The sequence below is a fragment of the Neltuma alba genome, unplaced genomic scaffold (assembly GCF_004799145.2).
Source record: "Neltuma alba isolate B1F8T4 unplaced genomic scaffold, ASM479914v2 tig00002384_pilon, whole genome shotgun sequence".
Classification (NCBI taxonomy): domain Eukaryota; kingdom Viridiplantae; phylum Streptophyta; class Magnoliopsida; order Fabales; family Fabaceae; genus Neltuma; species Neltuma alba.
Genome location: NW_021632841.1, coordinates 1 through 25057, shown reverse-complemented (window position 1 = coordinate 25057; position 25057 = coordinate 1). Strand labels below are relative to the sequence as shown.

Sequence of the window (25057 nt, the reverse complement as noted above, 5' to 3'; positions counted from 1 at the left end):
AAAAAATAAAATAAAAACAGGGTGGCCCAGACCTCATGGCCAACCCCTAATCAGCCCAGCCCATATGAATTCTGGCCCAACGGCCCTATATCATTTTACAATCAATTGTTGAGGTAGCCCTTGATAAAAAATATAGGATAAACGACTCTATCAGCAAATGTATCTGGCCTTGAGCCCAATGATGCAACTCAAATATATGGCATAAAACAACACTGTAGTCTACCACAACCTCAAAACTATAGCACTCGCAGAGAGAGTCACTACAGAAAAAACTACTTTCCCATTAGGTGTATTGCCCTAGCGGCAAAGCAGCCCGTTGCACGGGGGAGGTAGACGGTTCTATTCCCCACAGGGTCAGTTCGTCTTCCTTTCTAATTCAAAAGAAGAACAAAATACTACTGCTACAAAAGCAAGACTACACATAATACTGGACAGAACAAGCCTAGATTCAACTGCTTTAAGCATCCACTAAGATCTTCTCAATACAAACGAAGATTAATAGGGATTTGATTGACTCTTGACTAATGGTTCAACAGAAGATATTCTTGAATATGGCAAAAGAGTAAAACACAAACAGAACAAATAATCATGGATTTGTTCGGAATGGGTGACGCTCGTTAGGCTGACTATCTGCCTTAGGAGGTAAAAGCAGATCATGGATCTTGGAATACATCAGAATCTGAGATGGGTCACCACCACTACTCTGCGAAGCACGAGAACTCTCCTGCAGTTTGATCTTCTCATAGAGATATTGCTTCTCAGCTTCAGCCTCACTTAATCGTTGTTTCAAGTAGTTGCTAGTATATTCTTCCTCTGATTTATCCGATTTGGCAAGAGCAATTCTCTGAAGCTTCTCAGCCTCTCGTTTAGCCTCATTAGCCTTAAGCTGGAACATATCAGCCTCTGCAGTTTTAAGCCTTACAATTCTCTCCAGTTCTTCTATCTGTGATTTCTTTTTTTGCCTGTCCATCTTGAGTTCTGCTGCTTCCCTCGCCTTATCTGCCAATTCTTGATCACAAGCATCAAGAGCCAAGCGAGCCTTCTTGAACATTCTCATCTTCTCATCAGCTACCATTTCCATTTTTCTTATAGCCTCCTGCACTACTTCAGCAATTCTATTGCATGCGTCCTGTGGAGCAATCATCCTTCCACTTTCTCCATTTTCAAGGCTCTTTGGGGAGTCCACCTCAAGCTCTTCATTAAGGAAAATCATCAGTTAGAACATGGGGAAAAGTAAATGCTTGGGAAAAGCCCCCGGCCAAATTAAAAGACAAAATTCCAATGTATCAATTAATTAATGAACAAAGAATTAATGCCTTCATTTATTTGTTTACTTATTTATAGATTTATAGATTTGTTAAATCATATCTCTTGCTAGCCGCTTCTTCGTACATGTTTACATGTACAACAACAAAAACAATAAGCCTTATCCCACTAGGTGGGGTCAGCTATATGAATCACACTACATCATTGTATATGTTCACATGTACAATCATTATAAAAGATATCACGCTTCAAGCTAAAATCACTACACCCTTTCATAATATCTAGCTTTTATGTATTGTAAATACTTGTTTCTGGTATCAGAATGAACATGCCTGGCATTATCAAACACAATACTTTTTTTTTTTTTGGGGGGGGATGTCAAGCATAAAAATGTATTCTTTTACTACGTATAAAACCAAGCAAGGTCTATACTAAGGCAGAAATTGCATGATTCAACAGTCCAAAGAAAAAAAGGAATCATTCTTACCCTGGAAAAACATCAATATTGCACTGCATGCAGCATTTGGTTCCACCATTCCACTTTTCATTTTCTCCTTTAGCTCATCACACTTCCAAAACAGTTTCCACCCTCTGGGGTCTTTACTACCATGAAAGATCCTACTAACAAAATCAAGTTCCCTCATTAAAGCCTCCCCATCCCATGATGGCGCACAATGCTGAAAAACATCTTTAACCCAACCCAACAGCTCTGAAGTCCTCTTGCATGCTTGGCACCTGAAAACCATTTCGCTTGGTCCTGCACCACTCTTTGCAGAAGGGCCCATGCAAATAAGTTGATCACGAATGGCACAATCTGTATGAGTCCAGTGGGAGCATAAATCACACCCAATCCAGCGGCACGTATTTACTTCAAAGTCAAACTTGTTGCAGATTACACACATGCAGAGATTGCAGAAACCATTCCTGCTGGTGCATATTTCACAGGTACAGTCATCAGCAGGAAGCTGGTTCTGACAAGCTATATTTCTGCATCTCTTGTACACAAAGATCTCAATGAGGGAAGGTTGTGAAAGACTGATGTTGGGATGCAAAAATGCCTGAATTCCAGTATTAATAGCAACGAGGATTTCAAGCTGCACACGATGTGCTCTGATCAATGTCTTGGCCGTTAAATCAGTTCGACTTTGAACAAGCCTCTGCAAAGTGAAGAATTCCTCCCTGTGCTGTGAACCATTCCCTCCCTCAAGGATCACTCGTAGGCTGTTCTTCAGCTCTTCTAAAAATTCATCAGGTAGACGATGCATCTTTTCAGATATTATGTCAACCCTTTCTCTTCCTATGTCCTGAAGGGTGATTTTGTCAGCACTAGAAACACGACGAATGACTGACAGCTCAGGGCAATCATCCTCAGCCTTCCCATTTGCCATTTTTTTTGCAGCAATAGCTTCAGCAGTGGGCCAGGTTTCTCGTGAACTAGCACTTTCAGTAGGAGATTCTCGAATATTGTCAGAGTTTGATCGAGGTTCCTCAGGAGAGAGACGAGGATCTGAAGAAACTAGGGAGAGTGAAGTTTGCAGTCCTCCAACACGAGATTGCTGGCGTGGAGGTAGCATTTTAGAAGACGATTGCTGGTTGATATTGGAGCCAGAGGTCACCCCCATCAAAAGTTAAACTTTGTCAGTGACTGCGGCAGCAGTGACTATATGTAATATTATTAACCGCCATAATTATGATACCTTCATTGTAGTCATTCTCATTTAATTCATAAAGGCTGAATATAATGCTAAAATTTGCAATAGATGAGGAACTCAAACAAACAAGGGAAATAGACAATTTATATTTTTTCAAAAGAAAAATCTCTATATGGACTGTTATATAGACATGAATATGCGAGCCCCGAAACAAATCACCTAGTAAAGTATTCAAAATTAGCCGTGCTTGTTTGCACAAACTATCAGCAACTCAATGAGGAGTTAAGATCAAAAGTTACAGATGGATAGTATAAACAACCACAACTAATTTAAAATACGGATTTTGGAGCTCGTATATTCAAGTCTATTTCAGGGAATTATTATATCAGCGTTGGGATATGCGAACTAGAGAGAAGGCAATTTGAATGAGCAGAAAACAGACCAGTAGCATAATCATATCAACAATCAATGTCTTACCTAAATCCTGATACAATAAGCCGAGGAGATGAGATGACTGGAAGGGAACAAGAACCAGAGAGCAAGCGAGCTTCACCTTTAGATTTCACACTTCAGTTTCGTAGAAGCATGAGAGGATCACTAGATGAGTGAGAGGGAGCAGCCGAGAAAGGCAAAAGCAAGAAGAAGCAAAAAAAAAAAAAAACAAGAAGAAGTCAATTTTCAGAGAAAATCGGGAAAAAAAAAAAAACAAAGAAAGAAAAAAATTATAGCACAAGGAAATGCACCTGGAAAGGGCGAGGCAGATTCAGAGTGGGAAAGGAGGAGAAGCAACGGCGGTGGCCCAGAACGACGAGCGAGAGAGCCGGAACGACGGCGCAGAACGTTGACTCTGAACCTGAGATGAAAAAGGAACGACGAGGACGGGAGGAGAGAGCTGCTGGAAAGGGACGAAGAAGAAGAAGAGAAGGAAGCCGCGTGCTTGACTGAATCGTGATGCCGTGAACTCTGAATCTGATTTCTGAGAGAGAGTTGTGAGTCTGTGAGAGAATCGAATTCGATTAGGGCAAGGGAATTTTTGCAATCAGGGAAAGATAACTCTGATGACCCCGTTGACCAAAATACAAAAACTTCGAAAAATTGGGAGAAAAGAATGAAAGGGGAGAGAAGGGAGTAACAAAGGGAACTCGGTTGTTTGGATGGACGCGAAAAGAGGAGGAAAGAAAAGGCAAATATTTTAATTACAATAACACCCTCATATCAATACAAACGACTCGCGTCCTTGACACATAAGCTAGTTAATTTTAGGGGAAAGTTGGGGGAAATCCTCATTTAAAAAGTTAATTGTAGAATATGACTTGAACTTTTGAGTTTCTTTTGGGGAATTAAAAACGGGAAAAAAATGATCACAATACTCTTAATAAAATGTAATTAGGATCAAGTATATGTAACTAAAGATCAAAAATATACAATTAAGATCAACGATATGCAATTAGATTATATATGTAACTAAGTATCCTTAATATGCAATTAGGATCAAACATATGCAATTAGGATCAAACATATGCAATTGGAAATCAAGGATACTACCTCCGGTCCTAATTATAAGAGCCAGTTGACTAATTTGAGGAGATTAAAGAAGTAAATTGAGCTAGTTATTTGTCCTAAATAGGTGTTGTCTTTCCTAAAATATCCTTATTAATCAAGTGTATTGACTAAAACTATAATTATTAGAAGGACTATCTTGAAAAAAATTGAGTAAATATGAGAGACAAAATGGATTGGGGTCTTTTATTTAGGACCAAAATAAAAGTCAAACAGGGTTTTATATTAAGGACCGGAGGTAGTATATAATTAAGATCAACGATATGCAATTAGATCATATATGTGACTAAGTATCCTTAATATGCAATTAAGATCAAGCATATGCAACTCGAGATCAAGGACATGCAATTAGGTATATGTAATATGTAATTAGGATCAAGTATATGTAATTGGAGATCAACGAAACATTGAAGACAATAATGTATGAGGTCTGATGAGATTGTTGTTCTGAAGAATAATTGCTTTTAGTGGATATAATCCTAAGATTCAATAGGTTCTTTCATTTTATGATGCACAACAAGAAACTGCAGATAATGGTTTTAAGATAACCCAGAAAATGAAATGGAATAAAAAGGCAATATATCCATTTTCCCCAATAATATCAGGCCTAATAGGAGTATTGTCACAGCTAGCAATAGATATAACATCTGACCTCAATATTTAGGAAAAGGAAAAATAGGAGAGGAAATAGTTAGCAATGAAAAATAAGATATTGTCTAGAATTTAGCTAGGTCAATATTTGGTTAAGCTTAATAAGGCACTTGGATTGATTTTAGCGTTTAGGGATCAAGATTCATCCAAACGCCAAAAGTTGAGTCAGAAAGGTTCTTTAAACTGATCTAGTGAATTCTGCACTTGTACAATGTTTTCATTGGCAAGGGTAAATGAAGACATCTCAGTTCAGCATCAAGGAGATTTACTATCAGTTATTAAACCTCTGTTTAATGGTTAATTCGCTTAATGGTAACATCCCAAAATCTAAGGGTGCCCCAAAAACAGTATTCAAATGTTAAGCTCATTCAAGAAGTCAAATAAGTGTTTTTTGTATGCATAAGCAGTCCAATAAACTAAAACAGACTCATGAAACACTTTACCTTCTTTGTCACGCACCAACCAAGGAAAGACTCAATTAACTCTTCAAAAATGTGGAAAAGTTTCTTTAACTTATGCTCATATCAATATAAATACATATAAAATTCCACAACAAGTTACATATATTCTCTGCAATGCTCCAATTTTCTTGAATACTTCACCTATTAGGATGAGAAAACTGAAACATGTTGAGCATCTGAATCTATCAAATTGTGGAATAGATTGTGCAGGAGCATCAGGTTCTTCCTTTACTTGATCTAAAATCAAAACTTTCTGGATGCAAGCCCGACAATTAGGACATAGAATCCTTGTGTGGGTGGCTTCTGATATAGGCTTTCCAGATATAGTTCTTGGGAGGAGTTGAATCCCTATAAATAATAGGATCAGGGGAAGATAAAGTTATGTTCTTCTTCTCAATGTCACTGAAGCTAGAATTGTCTTTTGTTTCAGAAATTTCTTGCCCTCCATTACATGAACTTTATTAAATACAACGAATTGTAAAGATTCTTCCTAAATCTGATGTTCCTTGAACTATAAAGGCAAAACAGAAACTCATTTTTCTAAGTAGGAAAAAAAAAACCCACTTTTTTCCCTGATGGCACATTCTTGGGAGGAGTCGAATCCCCAAGAATAATAGGATCAGAGGAAGGTGAAGTCATGTCCTTCTTCTCAATGTCAGTGGAATCATCCTTTATTTCAGAAATCTCTTGCCCTGCATTATATGAATTTTATTGAACAAGGAACTATAAACAGTCCTCCTAAATCTGATGTTTCTTGAACCATAAAAAGCAAAAAAGAAACTCATTTTTGAATTTCACAAAAAGCCCACTACTAATCAGCTTAACAAAGAGCATAAACCAAATGTGCTGCAGATAAACTCTTTGAATTTCTGCTTGTGATGTTTCTGCAGGAGAACAAAGTCTCAACTGGGTAAAGCGTGAGCTCGAAAAAGGTTTAGAAGCATTATTATTTGTAAGGGAAGCCAACGAACAAGCAAATTTATGTTTGCTAAAGCTCTCAATATGATTTTACTACCTCTGTTTCTAATTATAAAACCTCATTTATAATCTATAAATGAGGTCTTATAAATAGGAACGGAGGTAGTATTTGTTTTGTACGGTTCTTCACTAACCTTTTCAGTGAAAACGCAATAAGAAGAAGAAAATTTTTGCCATTCACTTTTACACAGTCAGGACGCAGGACTACTAAATACTGAAGATAAAAACGGGTTGGAAAAAAAACAAAGATGTTGATTATTGCATGGCAAGAAAAAACAAATTTTTAGGGACAAAAATTTTATCTTACATTCCACCTTTTAAAAAGAAATAAAATAAAATATTTATATGTTCAAAAAAAAAAAAAAGATATTTAGCTATTAAATCCATAGACCTTAAATGTAGCGTACCTTGCACATGAATATCTGAACTAGTAAAGGTGATGACTTGCCCTGACTAAGCCCACTTCTTCTTCAACCTCTGCTTCTGCTTCTGCCTCCTCCTTCCACTGCTTCAGTAAGCCTTCCATTCTTCACACTCTTCACACACCAACTGAGAAAGGTAAATCTATTATTTATATGGAGCCATGAGTCAACTCACGAAAACATAACAACATTAATTAAAATATATAATGCGGAGGACATGTTCCTTGTGTTTAAGATTAACCATGTTCCTGTTGAATTTGAACTTTTGGTGGTGATAATGACCTTAGTACTAGCCAGAGAGAGCATCAGTATAGTACTCTAATGGCGAAAAGTCTTGTTTTAATGGCTTTTTCTTTTCTTTTCTTTTCTCACTCTCGTAAGTACTGAACCAAATTCAGAGATTAGCTGTAGAGATTCTCCAAATTTGTGTGATAAAGAAAATAAAGGATACAGAGCCGTGTAAGGAATAATGATGGATTTTAATAAGACAACATTGGAGTGCTCAGTAGTAGTATAGGACCCTTATAAGGATGGGCTGCAGGTTTTGACTTCAATTGGTAAGAAGCATTCAGCCAACGGCTTTGTGATTAGTACTCTTGGTGACATAAGAAAGTCCATATGAGCTTGTTTGAATTGATGTTTGTAAAATTTTTACAAATTAAAGTTGACATAATAGTAAAACAGTAAATTAGTGTAAGATAATTTATATTTGGACATACTTTTATAAAAAAGAATTAATTTCAGAGAGTTTAATTCTTCAAAAAAAAAAGGGAAAAGAGCCAAAAACAACAAGAAGCCAACAAAAAGTTATTTCCACTTTACCATGACTTTTGGTCTAAAAGTCATTTTGCTCAAAAGTTAATCTAAACATCATTTTTGAGATTTCAATGAGCTTCTTGCTTCTCAAGGTAGCTTTTTTCTTCTCAATGTGATGCCAAACATAGCTTATTACTATAAAAACTAGTTTGGTGTTAGATTTGGTTCTAAATATATAACCTCAATATATATTATCTCTTATGTTTATTAACTTTTTTCAGATTAATTTACTTAACTTATAAGCTAATATATAATCTGATATTAAACTGGGATATTTTACCAAGATCATGTCACATTTGATATGATTAACTAATTTATTTATACTTATTAATATATCAAAATTAGTTAAGTAGCTAGAAATGAACAATCACTTTTGATCATGTTTTTAAGGAAGTCAATGCTCATACTACTATTTCCGATCTTTAATATAAGAACTAGTTAAAGAATTAAATTTGGTCCTAAATATAAGATTTTAGCCTATTTTGTCTCCCACATGAGCTGTCTAATAAATTAAGGAGACTGATGAAACACTTTGCCTTCTTTGTCACGCACCAAAGAAATAGCCAACTACTAGTTGTTGAAAAATGTAGCACAGCTTTTAATTTATGCTCTGATCAATTAGTATAGATATAAAAATATGAAGTTCCATAACAAGTCACACTCTTTCACAAATTATAAATAATATCACTGTCCTGACATTCTGTATGCTACTAGTTAGAGAGCATTAATCCATACATATGATATAAATTGGCCTTTTTTGTTTTCCAACTCTCGTGAGTAGAGACCACATTATGAGATCTCCCGTACACATTTTGCGAGCTTATTATAAAGAAAATTTAAAAAGAAAAAAACAGAAAGGAAAAGGACATAAACCCATGAAAAAATTGATTTGAAGAGACAAAATTGAAAGACTCAGTACAGCACCCTTTTACAATTAGCAATTCTAAACATTATACATAATACTCCTCCGATCCTAATTATAAGATCCAATTGACTTATTTGAGGAGATTAAGGAAGTAAGTTAAGTTAGTTATTTATAATAAAAGTGTTGTTATTCCTAAAATATCCTTGCTAATTAAGTATATTGGCTAAAACTATCATTATTAGAAGGATTATCTTGAAAAAATGCATAAATATAAGAGACAAATGGATTGGGGTCTTATAATTAGGACCAAATAAAAAGTCAAATGGGGTCTTATAATAAGGACCGGAGGAGTAACTTTTTAAATTAAAATCTTAATTCTTTAAAGGTTAAATTAATACAACTTTATTTGTCAAAGAACATCAAATTTAGATCATAATATTACACTATAAACTTATAAAATGAAATTTAATGAATTTCTACAAGTTAATCTATTTAATATTAAAAAAATAAAAATAAAACACAGGCTGGCCCAAACCATCAAGGCTAAGGCCTAATCAGACCAATCCATTCAAATTTAGGCCCAAATGCCATATTTCATTTTATGATCAATTGTGTGAAGCCTCGCCGAAAAATACGTAGTATAATCGACTCTAGTGTTAGTTTTAACAAAAAGAAGCTAATTTCTCCCATCATAACGAATCAAAATTTAAATTCCCATTAGAAAAAAAAAAAAACCACGTTTAGTATCCAACAATCCTTGAACAAAATTACCTTCAAGTGCGTAAAAGAAAAAGAAAAAAACACAGATTCCACCTGCCACTATGTGCCTGGCCCCGGGTCTTCATGCAACTCAGAAAGATGGAACAAAACCATACAATAGTTTACGACAATGTCAAACTATCGCACTCATATAACCCAGCACTATAGAAGAAACTGTTATTGCTACCAAAGCAAGACTTTATATTACATACATACAGATATATATATATATATATATATATATATATATTACACTGGACAGAAGAACAAGCCTAAATTCAATCTGCTTTCAGCATTTACTAAGATCTCTTCTCTATCCGAAGGAAGATAAATGGGATTTGATTAACTCTTGACTAATGGTTCAACAGAAGATATTCCTTCATACACAGAACAAATAATCATGGATTTGTTCGGAATGGGTGACGCTCATTAGGCTGACTATCTGCCTTGGGAGGTACACTATAGAGCAGATCATGGATTTTGGAATACATCAGCAATTGAGATGGGTCGCCACTACTACCCTGCGAAGCACGAGAACTCTCCTGCAGTTTGATCTTCTCATAGAGATATTGCTTCTCAGCTTCAGCCTCACTCAATCGTTGTTTCAAGTAGTTGCTTGTATATTCTTCCTCTGATTTATCCGATTTGGCAAGAGCAATTCGCTGAAGCCTCTCAGCCTCTCGTTTAGCCTCATTAGCCTTAAGCTGGAACATATCAGCCTCTGCAGTTTTAAGCCTTACAATTCTCTCCAGTTCTTCTATCTGTGATTTCTTTTTTTGCCTGTCCATCTTGAGTTCTGCCGCTTCCCTCGCCTTATCTGCCAATTCTCGATCACAAGCATCAAGAGCCAAGCGAGTCTTCTTGAACATTCTCATCTTCTCATCAGCTACCATTTCCATTTTTCTTATAGCCTCCTGCACGACTTCAGCAATTCTATTGCATGCGTCCTGTGGAGCAATCATCCTTCCACTTTCTCCATTTTCAAGGCTCTTTGGGGAGTCCACCTCAAGCTCTTCATTAAGGAAAATCATCAGTTAGAACATGGGGAAAAGTAAATACTTGGGAAAAGCCCCCGGCCAAATTAAAAGACAAAATTCCAATGTATCAATTAATTAATGAATAATGAATGCCCCAGGTCAAAAAAAAATTAATGCCTTCATTTATTTGTTTACTTATTTATGTATTTATAGATTATAGATTTGCTAAATCATATCTCTTGCTGCCCCTTTCTTCGTACATGTTGACATGCACATCATTATAAAAGATATCATGCTTCAAGCTAAAATCATTACACCCTTTCATAATATCTAGCTTTTATGTATTGTAAATACTTGTTTTTGGTGTCAGAATGAACATGCCATTTGACATTATCAAACACAATACAAAATAGTTTCTTTTTTTCTTTTTTTCCTTTTGGGAGGGGGGTGTCGAGCATAAAAATGTATTGTTTTACCACCCAACCAAGGTCTATATTATGGCAGAAATTGCATGATTCAACAGTCCAAAGAAATAAAGGAATCATTCTTACCTTGGAAAAGCATCAACATTGCACTGCATGCAGCATTTGGTTCCACCATTCCACTTTTCATTTTCTCCTTTAGATCATCACAATTCCGGCACAGTTTCCTCCCCCTGGGGTCTTTACTACCATGAAAGATCCTACTAACAAAATCAAGTTCCCTCATTAAAGCCTCCCCATCCCATGATGGCGCACAATGCTGAAAAACATCTTTAACCCAACCCAACAGCTCTGAAGTCCTCTTGCATGCTTGGCACCTGAAAACCATTTCGCTTGGTCCTGCACCACTCTTTGCAGAAGGGCCCATGCAAATAAGTTGATCACGAATGGCACAGTCTGTATGAGTCCAGTGAGAGCATAAATCACACCCAATCCAGCGGCAAGTATTTACTTCGAAGTCAAACTTGTTGCAGATTACACACATGCAGAGATTGCAGAAACCATTCCTGCTGGTGCATATTTCACAGGTACAGTCATCAGCAGGAAGCTGGTTCTGACAAGCGATATTTCTGCATCTCCTGTACACAAAGATCTCAATGAGGGAAGGTTGTGAAAGACCGATGTTGGGATGCAAAAATGCCTGAATTCCAGTATTAATGGCCACGAGGATTTCAAGCTGCACACGATGTGCTCTGATCAATGTCTTGGCCGTCAAATCAGTTCGACTTTGAACAAGCCTCTGCAAAGTGAAGAATTCCTCCCTGTGCTGTGAACCATTCCCTCCCTCAAGGATCACTCGTAGGCTGTTCTTCAGTTCTTCTAAAAATTCATCAGGTAGACGATGCATCTTTTCAGATATTATGTCAACCCTTTCTCTTCCTATGTCCTGAAGGGTGATTTTGTTGGCACTAGAAACACGACGGATGACTGACAGCTCAGGGCAATCATCCTCAGCCTTCCCATTTGCCATTTTTTTTGCAGCAATAGCTTCAGCAGTGGGCCAGGTTTCTCGTGAACTAGCACTTTCAGTAGGAGATTCTCGAATATTGTCAGAGTTTGATCTAGGTTCCTCAGGAGAGAGACGAGGATCTGAAGAAACTAGGGATAGTGAAGTTTGCAGTCCTCCAACACGAGATTGCTGGCGTGGAGGTAGCATTTTAGAAGACGATTGCTGGTTGATATTGGAGCCTGAGGTCACCCCCATCAAAAGTTTAACTTTGTCAGTGACTGTGGCAGCAGTGATTATATGTAATATTATCAACCACAATACATAATTATAATACCTTCATTGTAGTCATTCTCATTTAATTCATAAAGGCTCTATTTAATGCTAAAATTTGCAATAGATGAGGAATTCAAACAAACAAGGGAAGTAGACAATTTATATTATTTCAAAAGAAAAATCTCTATATGGACTGTTATATAGACATGAATATGCGAGCTCCGAAACAAATCACCTAGTAAAGTATTCAAAATTAGCTGTGCCTGTTTGCACAAACCATCAGGAACTAAATGAGGAGCTAAGATCAACAGTTATAGATGGATAGTATAAACAACCACAACTAATTTAAAATACGGATTTTGGAGCTCGTATATTCAAGTCTATTTCAGGGAATTATTATATCAGCGTTGGGATATGCGAACTAGAGAGAAGGCAATTTGAATGAGCAGAAAACAGACCAGTAGCATTATTATATCAATAATCAGTGTCTTACCTAAGGCCTGATACAATAAGCCGAGGAGATGAGATGACTGGAAGGGAGCAACAACCAGAGAGCAACCCGGCTTCACCTTTAGATTTCACACTTTCAGTTTCATATAAGCATGAGAGGATCACTAGATGAGTGAGAGGGGGAAGCCGAGCAGGGCAAGAGCAAGAAGGAGCCAAAAAACAGTCAATTTTCAGAGAAAATCGGAAAAAAAAAAACAAAGAAGAAAAATTATAGCAAAAGGAAATGCACCTGGAAATGGCGAGGCAGCCTCAGAGTGGGAAAGGAGGAGAAGCAACAGCGGTGACCCAGAACGACGAGCGAGAGAACCGGAACGACGGCCCAGAACCTGAACTCTGAACCTGAGATGAAGAAGGAACGACGAGCAGGGGAGGAGAGAGCAGCTGGAAGGGACGATGAAGAAGAAGAGAAGGAAGCCGCGTGCGTGACTGAATCGGGATGCCGTGAACTCTGAATCTGATTTCTGAGACCGGGTCGTGAGTCTGTGAGAGAATCGAATTCGATTAGGGTAAGGGAATTTTAGCAATTAGGGAAAGCTGATTCTGATGGCCCGTTTGGGTGGAAAGAGAAACCGGGAGAAAAGAAGGACAGGGAGAAAAGGAAGTGCAGGGAGCACCAAAGGATACCCTGTTGTTTGGATGGACACGAAAACCGGAGGAAAGAAAAGGCAAATATTTTAATTACAATAACACCCTTATATCAATATACTAGTATACGACGCCTGTGTCCGCCGAGCACGGAATCCAGTTCGGAGATTATAAAATCTTAATTCATTTTATCTTATATATTGATAATTTCTTTTAAAACTAATTTATTTAATTTATAAATTAATGCATTATAGTTATAAGTCACTTTTAATGTGTCACACTAAAACCAATAAAAATCTTAAAACTCATTAACTCTATTTTAAAAGTTAACAAACTTTTAATTTTATCTCTGTTTAATATATATTTTTAATAAAATAACTATCTATGTAATAATAAATGAAGATAAAATAATGCATTTATTTTAAATTTAATAATGTGATTTATAAGTATTAAATGGGAACAAGAAAAATCTTCTCTCCCCCTTATAAGTAGAATCAAAACATTATATAATCTAATAAGTTATTTCAAAAATATCATGCCATGTTTGTTAAGATTAAGTAATTTACCTAATTTAGTCAAGTTAGATAAATAATTATTACATTACATGTGCGAGAAGTATTTATTGTGTCATTTCTATCAAATTAAATCAAAAGCATAAAAACATTTTTTATTTTGATTAATAATCAAATTGGAGAAATTTTAAATATATTTCTCTCCATTATGACAATTTATGTCACACTTGGGAATAAGAACGTGGCATGGATAATATAAGGAGATAGAGAGTAGAGATGCAAAGTCCTCTACATATTGGAAAAATAATTGTAAACAATGATTATTCTAGTAGTATGATCACCTGTCACATTGGGAAAAGGTTCTAATGTGTTTATATGCATATAACCTAACATATCTAGTAAATCTATTAGGCTCAAGTTCAGATTTATAATAGGAAGGCCTACAAATCTACACGCTTAGCCTATTTAGCTTTTTGTTTCCTTTAATTTACACATATATAAATATAACATTCAGTCCAAAAAATATATATAAATATACATAAATCAGTTTTATAAATTATTTAGGAAAAATGATAATAAGATCCCACCTAAGAGAATTAAATATAAAAATATTTTTCAAAACCATCAAATTAATCTGAAGTCTTGAGGGACCTCATTATAAGAGATTTTATTTATTTAATTATCAAATTACTCTTTTTTTAAAAATATGTATTGACAACTAAAAATATAGTCATTAACAATTTAAGGAGTAACAATTAACAACTATCATAGCAAATATTAACAACTCATACATTATATTTTTGTGATGCATTGAGAAAATATGTTGTTAATAGCTATTGCGATAGTTGTTAATTGTTACACCTTAAGTTGTTAATTATTACTCTTTTAGTTGTCAATGCATACTTAAAAAAATAAGGATAATTTAATAATTAAACAAATAAAATCTCTTACAATGGTGTCTCTTGGAGCTTCAAAATAATTTAATAATTTCAATGGATCTTTTGAACCTTATTACAATTTTCCCAATTATTTATAAAGTCACTAACTTAACATGAATCCCAAATTTCATATCCCATCATTCACATAACGAAACATCAATCAGAATGCTATTGAGGGTGCTGTGATGATAATCTGTTGCTGATTGTGCGACGAGAATGCTCAGCTTGCACAATTCAGCATGCCTGAAATTTCCTTGATCATTGCACTTGGCGCCAAAATTCTCCCATCATGTATAGCTAAGTTTATCTTGTGCCAAATAACAAATGAGGAGGAGGATTTCACAAACAGGAAGCAGATCATTCCTACCATCATTATGCAATTGAGATAAAATGAGCTTAATCTAGAAAGCAAATGGGTTGAAGGAGAATTCTGGGATTTTAATCAAGAAGCTGCAAAACCGAAGTGCTGCAACATAAGGACACTGAATAGACAAATGTTCGAACGTTTCTTTATCGGTACATCCAAAGGGGCAAACATTAGAAACATTCATGTGATCCTTCTTAAGGACATTATTAGTACGTAATGCCTGGTTCAAACGTTTCCAAATATTTAAAAAAAGAAAAAGAAAGGCCTTGAAAGATAGAGGAATTTTCAGAAAAGATTATGAATCCGATTGATAGGAAGGTAACTTTGGAGGCATAATTTGAAACCTTCTTTGAGTGTAAAGATGTGCCCATCCCAACTCATTCGAGCACATACATTCATAAAAAGGCACTAAGGTGTGAATAATTGAATCAACAATGGTTAATTAGTGACACAAGAAGGTGTTTCGTTTGTGTTTATTGTATCGCGATGTATAAGTAGAGCCAAGAATATAGATTGGAGTCTGCAGGTCAGTCTACCAACCCTTTATAAAAGAGCGGGTTAGGGTTAGTATTTTGCCAGCCCGTCAAGGTGCGAGCTGCTCTAGCCTGCACCGCATAACTCGCGGGTTGTGGTGGGTTAGCCCGCCTAACACGTCACCTTTTTTTTTTCACATAAATAATATGTTATTATATTTAAAAATTTTCTTCTCTCATTTACATTATAATTTACATGTTATATAATACATATGTAAATAAAAAAATATTTTTTAAAAATAAGCATACTATATTTATAGCAAAAATTTAATAACTACAATCAAATATAAGACAATGTTTATTACAAAAAAATATTTTAGAAAAACATGGTAAATGAACTTTAAAAAAAATTAGATAAATGCACTTCTAGTTTGTTAAGAGATAGATGTGTTGTATCAAACATGACATTTGTATGAAAAAATTATAAAATTTATCACTTGATGAGTTGATGTTGAATGTTAATCATGTACAATATTTCTAATGTATTGTTTTATATTTGTATTGACTATGTTAAATGTAGTTAAATATAATTTAGGGGAAATCACAAATAAAGACCCTCGAATTAGCAAAATCACTCTATGGTCACCTGAATATGCCAAATTACCATGAGGGACCCGGTCTCAAATTATAATTATGAAATCATGGCCAAATTACCAAAATACCCCTCTTTAATTTTTTTTTTTTAAAAGGAAGCCACTACCTCATCGGAATCCGGCCACCGGCGCTGGCGGCCTTCCTTTTTTTTTTTGCAACTTTTTTTTTTTTTAAATAGTGGGGGAAGTGAGGTTGGGGGGATTTGATCCCCCAACCTAATGCTTCCCAAAATAAGAAATGACCATTGAGCCAACAAATTTTTGTTAACATTATAATGCAAAAAAAAATATAAGTTAACTCATTTACTCTTGTTCCAGGTGATAACAACAATACATTTGGAAATAACAAGTTCTGATTGTAAAATAACACGTCTGGAATAAAAATTTAACAATATGTTTTTTTTATAACAATAAATTTTGTTGCAGGCAATAACAACAATACATTTAAAAATAACAAGTTCTGATTATAAAATAACAAGTTTGGGATTAAAATTTAACAACACGTTTTTTTTTATAACAACACACTTTGTTTCAAGTGATAACAACAATACATTTAAAAATAACAAGTTCTGATTATAAGATAATAAGTCTGGGATTAAAATTTAACAACACGTTTTTTTATAACAATTAATTATTTTATACTTTTAAAAAATAAATTATTTTATAACTTATAAAAAATATTTTTAAATATTTATTTCTCTAAAAAATACTTTTTAATCTGTATATCTATACAACTCATTATAAATCAAACTACTTCTTATAAATTATAAAGTATTTATAATAAGGCATTTTTAATCTATTAATCATAGTATAAATTTTATATTATTTCATTCTTTAAATATTAAAAATAGTTTTTATATTTAAAGAATAAAATAGTATTTTTAATTATAAATTAGAGATAAATTTCATTTATAAATTTAAGCAGTCAAAAAGTATTTTTAATCCATAATAAATTGTACTATTTATAATTTATAAGAAGTAGTTTGATTTATAATAAGTTGTATAGATATATAGATTAAAAATTCTTTTAAAAAAATTAAAAAAGTGTGTTGCCATTTTCCCTAAATTTTATTTATAAATTTGAACAATAAAAAAGTATTTTTAATCTATAAAAAATTATACTTCAAGTTCTGATTATAAATTGGAGATAAAAATTATTTTTTTAGCAAATTAAATAGATTACAAGTACTTTTTATAAGTTATAAATAATTTATTTTCCAAAAGTATAAAATAATTAATTGTTATAAAAAAAAGGTGCTGTTGAATTTTAATTCCAGACTTGTTATTTTATAATCAGAACTTGTTATTTCCAAATGTATTGTTGTTATCACCTGAAACAAAGTGTGTTGCTATAAAAAAACATGTTGTTAAATTTAATCCCAGACTTATTATCTTATAATCAGAACTTGTTATTTTTAAATGTATTGTTGTTATCACTTGAAACAAAGTGTGTTGTTATAAAAAAAACGTGTTGTTAAATTTTAATCTCAAACTTGTTATTTTATAATCAGAACTTGTTATTTTAAATGTATTGTTGTTATTGCCTGCAACAAAATTTATTGTTATAAAAAAACATATTGTTAAATTTTTATTCCAGACGTGTTATTTTACAATCAGAACTTGTTATTTCCAAATGTATTGTTGTTATCACCTGGAACAAGAGTAAATGAATTAACTTATATTTTTTTTTGCATTATAATGTTAACAAAAATTTGTTGGCTCAATGGTCATTCCTTATTTTGGGAAGCATTAGGTTGGAGGATCAAATCCCCCCAACCTCACTTCCCCCACTATTTAAAAAAAAAAGTTGCAAAAAAAAAACAAAGGAAGGCCGCCGGCGCCGGAGCTCCGGCGGCCGGACCCCGGCGCCGGTGGCCGGATTCCGGTGAGGCAGTGGCTTCCTTTTAAAAAAAAAAAATTAAAGAGGGGTATTTTGGTAATTTGGCCATGATTTCATAATTACAATTTGAGACCGGGTCCCTCATGGTAATTTGGCATATTCAGGTGACCATAGAGTGATTTTGCTAATTCGAGGGTCTTTATTTGTGATTTCCCCTATAATTTATACTTGTGATTACTTTTGAAATTTTGGATCACCATTTATTAATTTAAAAAATTAAATAAAAATAAGATTTGAAAATTAGGAATTAAAAAAAAAGATCCAGCCAATCAAAATGCAGGCTATTCCAGCCTGCACCGTATGACCTGTGGGTTGTGGCGGGCTGGCCGTATTCCCAGCTATATGCATAAGCCACTTAAAAGGGTGGTTAAGAGGAATGAAAGAAACACGGCCAATTATCCATTTTAATTTGTTGCCAACTATAATTTGTGAATTTGGAGAATTCACAAAGCAATACTACTTCTGGTTCTTAATATAAGAACTTGTTTGATTTTTATTTTGGTCTTAAATATAATATCTCAATTCTATTTGTTTCTTATATTTATCTATTTATTTTCAAAATAGTCTTTGTAATAATAATAGTTCTAGCCAATATATTTGATTATTAAGAATATTTTAGAAAATACAACACCTATTTATTACAAATAACTAATTTAACTAATTTTCTTAACCAACTTAAATTAATTAACTAGCTCTTATATTAAGGATCAGAAGTAGCATAGGGTTTCTTGGCCACATATTCCTCATTTTCATTGATGTACGTGACCTTTAAGGCTGAAGCCAAAAGAATGATGAGTTTGAAAACATGATGCAACATGTTTACTTGGCAACAATGTTTCATTTTAATTTGAGTCCGTTTAAAATAATTTATAAATAATTTTTTAATTATAATTTTTAAAATACGAGATAAATATGTCAATTGTGAAAAGATAGTGGTTTTAATTTACGTGCACCGTTTTTATAATCATGATTTCAAATGAAATTTTCATGTTTGGTATTGTACAAAAACAAAATCATGTTTGGTGATAATGCAAAAGAGGGGCACGTGACTATGAGAGAACCACGTGCCGATAGTGCCGCAATGCGATCAATGTCGGTCTCAACGCCACTTGGCTTCATAAACTGTATCCAACAAAAATTACATCCCACTCACCGATCTTCCATCAGCGTCAACCCAAAGCAGAAACCAGTTATGCATCTCACCAATCATGGCACCTTCGTTATTTTCTCCATTCTCAGTGGCATTTCCCTTCCCTTGCTCCCCTCGGTCTTATCGACCACGTTTCTCTTCCAGCATCCTTTAGTCTGACTCTGAGAAATCTATAAACAAACACGTTGAGAGACGCAGACTCTGTGCGCTCCTCTCAAAGTCTGCTGAATCCGAGAAAGAGGGAGATTCCCAACGGAAAATGTTGAAGATTTCTTGTAATGGGACAGATCCCATTCAAGCCCTAGCTCAATGCAGATTCAATGCTCCGCCCAGGTCCTTCTTCGCTCGCCGGAGGAGCGACGTCGTTGTGTGCTCTCGCGAGACCAAAACGTCGCCGGTTCTTGCCGTCGTGTCGGACCGTGGAGGCCTTGGGTTCGATGGCGCAGTGACACGGGTTGAACCCGGTTCGGGGACTTTGGCGGACCGGTTGCGTCTGGGGAGCTTGACGGAGGATGGATTGTCTTATAAGGAGAAGTTCATTGTAAGGAGTTATGAAGTTGGGATTAATAAGACGGCCACTGTTGAGACAATGGCCAATCTCTTGCAGGTAAAACGTTATCCCTGCTTGTTTCTTTTTCAATGCATTTTAATCTTTCATTGTTTTGCTCGAATATAGCATGACCGACAGGTTTTTCCCTATCTGTTTCGTTTTTTGTGTATCTTCGAATTAGACTGGAAACCTTTTAAAAGTTCAAAGTCAATTTTTTTGGGCATTTCTCGTCTTGAATTTTTCATGCGAATTCTACCGAAACGGGAAGTGAAGATTTTGGGCATTTGAAATTTCTATTCCACGCTCTCTCTCTCTCTCTCTCTCTTCCTTCCTCTATTTGCATTGCATTTCTATTTCAATTGCATTTGTGAACAATTAAATAACAGAGTTCGGCAAGTATATAGGATAAGATTGTGCAATGTTGTTGAGATAATCTGTTCCTTATTGTTTTCTATTGAGTTGTTTAGGAATTGCACTTGTCTGATAGTAGACGACATTTTGTTTGTTTTCTAGCATTAACTTTGTGATTATAGGAGGTTGGATGTAATCATGCTCAGAGTGTTGGGTTTTCGACGGATGGATTTGCTACGACCCCTACCATGAGAAAATTGCGTCTCATATGGGTGACTGCTCGCATGCACATTGAAATCTACAAATACCCTGCTTGGTGGGTTTTGCTCTTAACCATGTTGGTTTATGTAGAAACTTAGCGAGAAAAATATTTGACTGGAAAATTCCAACAGGAGTGATGTCGTTGAAATAGAGACGTGGTGTCAAGGGGAAGGAAGAGTTGGAACCAGACGTGATTTTATACTCAAGGACTATGCTACCGATCAAATGATTGGAAGAGCAACCAGGTGAGAATTTTTCATTATTGTGAACCGTTTCTAGACATGTAATGCTCATTGATATGTACTGTGAAGTTGTGGAAATTCTCTGCTACTGGAAATCCTTTGTTCCAAAATCACAAACTTCGTGTTTCAGTTTCAGTAACGTATGCCTGATCCAGTTTTTCCTCATCATTTGTCTGTCATGAGATAGAATAATGGTCGGAGCTTTTATTTCTATTGTTTTGGTGTCATAATATCAAGAATATTCTAGTTGCTACTGAAACCGTGGTTAAATCATCCAACTAAATTGCCGGGCTGCATTTTAGTTCTTCCCGTATATAAATGGTTTGAGTTTTTTCTTTTTCGGGTTGGGGAAGTTGAGGACTTGTGAGATATTTGAAGTGATGAACTTAATTCCTCTTATTGGAAATTTCTATTCTTTGCCATAAATTATGCACATTCTACTTTCTATCTTTCCAATAGTGTACATTAAGTGCTTCACGTCATGCTTTAAGGTTTAACTAAGTTCTTTTGAATATTTTATGTTAATTTGAAATCTTGAACCCCCTTACATTTATCTTGAAGCACAACTTTAACAAACCTGTCCAATAATTCTGACTTGTGAGGTCCTGGTGGTCACTAGGATGTCAGGAATTTTATTAAGCCTATGTTGTATAGTGGCGGTCAGAAAGAGGGGAGAGATCGAGAACAGAGAAGCAGAGAGAGATATTAGAGAGAGACAAACAGCAACAGAATTTTTCATTAACTGTAGACACATAGCATAATCCTTTCCATACACTCCCTTTTTTAGCCGCTGCCCCTCCAATGGTGACAAATCACCAATTAAATTTCGGTGAATGCACACGTCACTTAATATTTTACAAGTTACATGCCAGCCTTGTAAACAAATAAACAATAATATCCATCCATAAAATCTAAAGTTGACAGGAAACTATTCTATTATGCAATGTGAGAAAATTTAACAAATAATTCTTAGCTGCAGTCTCTGTGAAATGTACTTGGCCTGTGGAATTGATGCTTTTGTGGATTTTGTTGATGTCATGTATGCAACTGTCCAAAACAGTTTTGTGCTTTAGATGCTTCTTCCATAAAGCTGACAATCGGCATTGATTCCTTCAGCAAGTGGGTAATGATGAATGAGGACACTAGGCGACTCCAAAAAGTCTCTGATGATGTCCGTGAGGAGTATCTGGTTTTCTGTCCGCGTGAGCCAAGGTATGTTGCTTTTCTACCTTGCGTTGAGATCATTCCTAGTTGACAATATGTTGCACAATGTAAACCTAGAATTTTGGTGAACAAGAAGGGAAGGGCACTGTTGGTACCAACGCCACGTCAGTGTGAAAGTGTCTTCTTGAACGTCTATGCTGATAAGCAGCAAATTAGTAGTAGCAGCTTGGCTGAAGCATCCTGGTCCATAGTTGCTTTCATTTTATTGTTTTTGTTGTGTGGTTCTAGGTTATCCTTTCCTGAGGAGAATAATAATAGCTTGAAGAAAATTCCAAAGCTGGAAGATCCTGCTCAGAATTACAGACTAGGACTTGTGGTATGATCATTTAGCTTATATAACTCTTTTCTTTTTCTCTTCAAATTTTCCCTGGATAACTCGTAATTTGCTACATATGTTTAAGGTTCTATCTTTTAGCTTTTCTGATCTTGTTATGATTGTAGTAATTTATCTCATGAGGATATCCTATTGCTCTTTCCTGTGTACTTTTTCCCTTTTGATATAATTTCTTTTATTATGAAAGAAAATATCAAGATCCTGGTTCTCATACTAAACTCTCAAATACTGCAGCCTCGAAGAGCAGATCTAGACATGAACCAGCATGTTAACAATGTCACTTATATTGGATGGCTGCTTGAGGTACTTCGAAAAAGTCTACATTTGTTCCAATTCCTGAGCAATATATAAGCATGTGTTCTATCCATATATGTGCATATGTATGTATGGCTGGCTTTTGGTTGATAGTGAGGGGACCAAAGATCAAAAGATCACATAAAAATCACATGGCACGCTCTAAGTTACGTAACTTGGTGTTTCAATCTTGAACATTCGTGTCAGATCCAATGGTCAAGATTCGCTCCTCTAAATTCCTTGGCAAACTAATGCCATGTTCTCTATAACCTTGTATAAAGCTTCTGTTAGTTGTCGCAACAACTTCAAAGGAGGTCTGCACAATTTATTCTACCTTTCTTTTTTTAAATGGGATACACATTTTTATCCATTTTTTACATGCCATGCATACATGTGCCTATTCAATAGACGGCAACCTGATTCATCAGTTCCATATCAAAATGAGTCCTTTTCTCCAACGCTTCATGTTGGCATCATGGACTGACAAAGTTTTATGGCAGAGCATGCCTCAGGAAATTATCGACGACTATGAGTTGCAAAGTATAACATTGGATTACAGACGTGAGTGCCAACAAGATGATATAGTTGACTCCCTCACAAGCTCGGAACTGGCAGAGGGAGCTGAGGCAGTTGCAGAACTCCATGGTACAAATGGATCCGCCACGGCAAGGGAAGATGATCAAGATTGCCGGCAGTTTCTGCATCTACTTAGGTTGTCTGGTGATGGACTAGAGATCAACAGAGGACGAACAGAATGGAGAAGGAAAGCTCCAAGATGATGCATCTACTCCAACCTTTGCTCGACTCTTTTTTGGTGGTTCTGTTTTGTCTACTCTTCGGCATTGGAGATTTTGCTTAGAACTCACGAACTTTTTCTACGGCTGTATTAGTATAATTTTATCCGGTTGTTATAAAGTTTGTCAACATCACTGTAATAGGGGATTTGTTTTTTGCTTGCATTCTCAAGAGATCAATCTTTTAGTTCTGAGTAGCAAGGAAGATGCAGAATTTATGATTGTAACGGAGATTTCAGTAAGCACCTATGGAGTTAAATCCAAGCAGCTAAGTTTTATTACGCTTTCTTATTGAGCAAGCGTTTATTGCAGATTGAAATGATCGGGAAAATTCTACTGTTTATAAAGTGAGTTTTGTGCATTCATCGAAACAAGTCCCGTTGTTTATAACCAATGTTGTTTGTAACTTAAACATATTGTGATTTCTAACTCATGACTTGTAAATAGTGATTTCTCACTTTTTAATATATATTACTACTTTTGGTTTTAAATATAAGAGTTAGTTGCTATTTTAAGTAGATTAAGAAAATTAATTAAATTAGTTATTTGTAATAAATTGGTATCGTCTGTTTTAAAATATCTTTGCTAATAAGTTTATTGATTAACACTACTACTATTAGAAAGACTGTTTTGAAAAAAAAATATAAATATGAAAAATAAAATGGATTGAGATTTTACATTTATGATTAAAATAAAAGTCAAATGAGATTTTATATTAAGGATCGGAGATAATATAACAAGTTGATTTTCTATTAACTAGTCATGAATCCTACAAATACCATTGTTGTGCATTGCTCAAGTAATTATGGACACGTTTTAAATATGAAGTTATTTAATCATCAATAGACAATAGATACTCCTGTGGTCTTTAATATAATATTTAATTGTTAAGTTAATTTTAATTCTAAATATAAGACTATATTTCTCATATTTATCAATTTTTTCTAATTATCTCTATAAACACTCCCTCAACCATAATCAAGTAAGTGAGGGAAAAAGGATATTAAAAAAGATGATTATGGTGTTTTAGGAAAAAACATATCATATTTTTTTTATTATTAACTAGTTTATCTAACTTCCTTAATTTAATCAAATTAGTTAAATAGATCTTCTATTAATGACCGGAAGAGTAATAGATTTCAATAATATCCTACTGATTTTTATGTGATTGGTAAGGTTAATTGGATTTTCATGACTGGTTATTGTATCAGAATTAGAGAAAATACAAAATACGATCACCAATTCATAGGGTCATCCCCTTCTTTTGGAAATCATGATAAGGTGGATTGTTTGTGCGATCGAATGGTCAAATGCACTACTCAAAATAAAGGATAATAAAGAATGCTATGCTCCTATGTTGTCTGGGATGTGAGAGATAAAGTATAATAAAGAATTATAAGGAAACTTACATCCCTCTGGTCTCAAGTGTAGAAACTAGTTAGACAATTAGTTTTGATATTAAATTTGAAATATTAATTCATTGTATCTCTTATATTTATTATTTTTTTAACTAATTTATGTAATTTATAAATTGAAATATAGTCTAATATTGTATAAGAATATCTTAGGATATAATATTACATTTATTAGAATTAAGTAATTCATTTAGCTTTCATAAACATTTAAATTAATTAAATAAGTTTTAAATTAAGAGCCGTAGGAGTAATACATCAAATTGAAATCCCCGAAATAGAGAGAGTTTTTACTAATCGATCCAAATTAACGGACGCAACTACCAATTCCTCCAAATGGTACAAATTAAGGTACCCCATGAATGCTATCACAACTAAGCACACGCCAATTACCAT

At 34.6% G+C, this 25057-nt stretch overlaps 3 protein-coding genes across 5 annotated transcripts; 1 reads left to right on the top strand and 2 right to left on the bottom strand.

Annotated features, from left to right (window-relative positions):
• Positions 1-261: 261 nt before the first annotated feature.
• Positions 262-3974, bottom strand: LOC114724708 (OBERON-like protein). Of its 2 annotated transcripts, XM_028911136.1 has the most exons (4): positions 3662-3974; positions 3396-3515; positions 1754-2855; positions 587-1194 (listed from the first exon to the last, which is right to left on the bottom strand). In XM_028911136.1, the coding sequence occupies exons 3-4, from the start codon at positions 2838-2840 to the stop codon at positions 587-589; spliced, it is 1695 nt and encodes a 564-aa protein (XP_028766969.1). In that variant the 5' UTR covers positions 2841-2855; positions 3396-3515; positions 3662-3974. The 2 variants fall into 2 exon arrangements, with proteins under 2 accessions (XP_028766960.1, XP_028766969.1); XM_028911127.1 differs by lacking the exons at positions 3396-3515; positions 3662-3974 and having other exon boundaries at positions 262-1194; positions 1754-2888.
• Positions 3975-9725: 5751 nt separating this feature from the next.
• On the bottom strand, positions 9726-13157 carry LOC114724694 (OBERON-like protein). Of its 2 annotated transcripts, none has more exons than XM_028911108.1 (4): positions 12851-13157; positions 12605-12725; positions 10959-12116; positions 9726-10442 (listed from the first exon to the last, which is right to left on the bottom strand). In XM_028911108.1, exons 3-4 carry the CDS (start codon positions 12091-12093, stop codon positions 9829-9831), a joined length of 1749 nt encoding a protein of 582 aa, XP_028766941.1. In that variant the 5' UTR covers positions 12094-12116; positions 12605-12725; positions 12851-13157; the 3' UTR covers positions 9726-9828. The 2 variants fall into 2 exon arrangements, with proteins under 2 accessions (XP_028766941.1, XP_028766948.1); XM_028911115.1 differs by having other exon boundaries at positions 10959-12077.
• Positions 13158-19242: 6085 nt separating this feature from the next.
• LOC114724681 (oleoyl-acyl carrier protein thioesterase 1, chloroplastic) lies at positions 19243-23476 on the top strand. Its single transcript, XM_028911091.1, has 7 exons — positions 19243-19806; positions 20283-20416; positions 20493-20606; positions 21720-21815; positions 22056-22143; positions 22396-22464; positions 22956-23476. The coding sequence occupies exons 1-7, from the start codon at positions 19459-19461 to the stop codon at positions 23232-23234; spliced, it is 1128 nt and encodes a 375-aa protein (XP_028766924.1). The 5' UTR covers positions 19243-19458; the 3' UTR covers positions 23235-23476.
• Positions 23477-25057: the final 1581 nt, after the last annotated feature.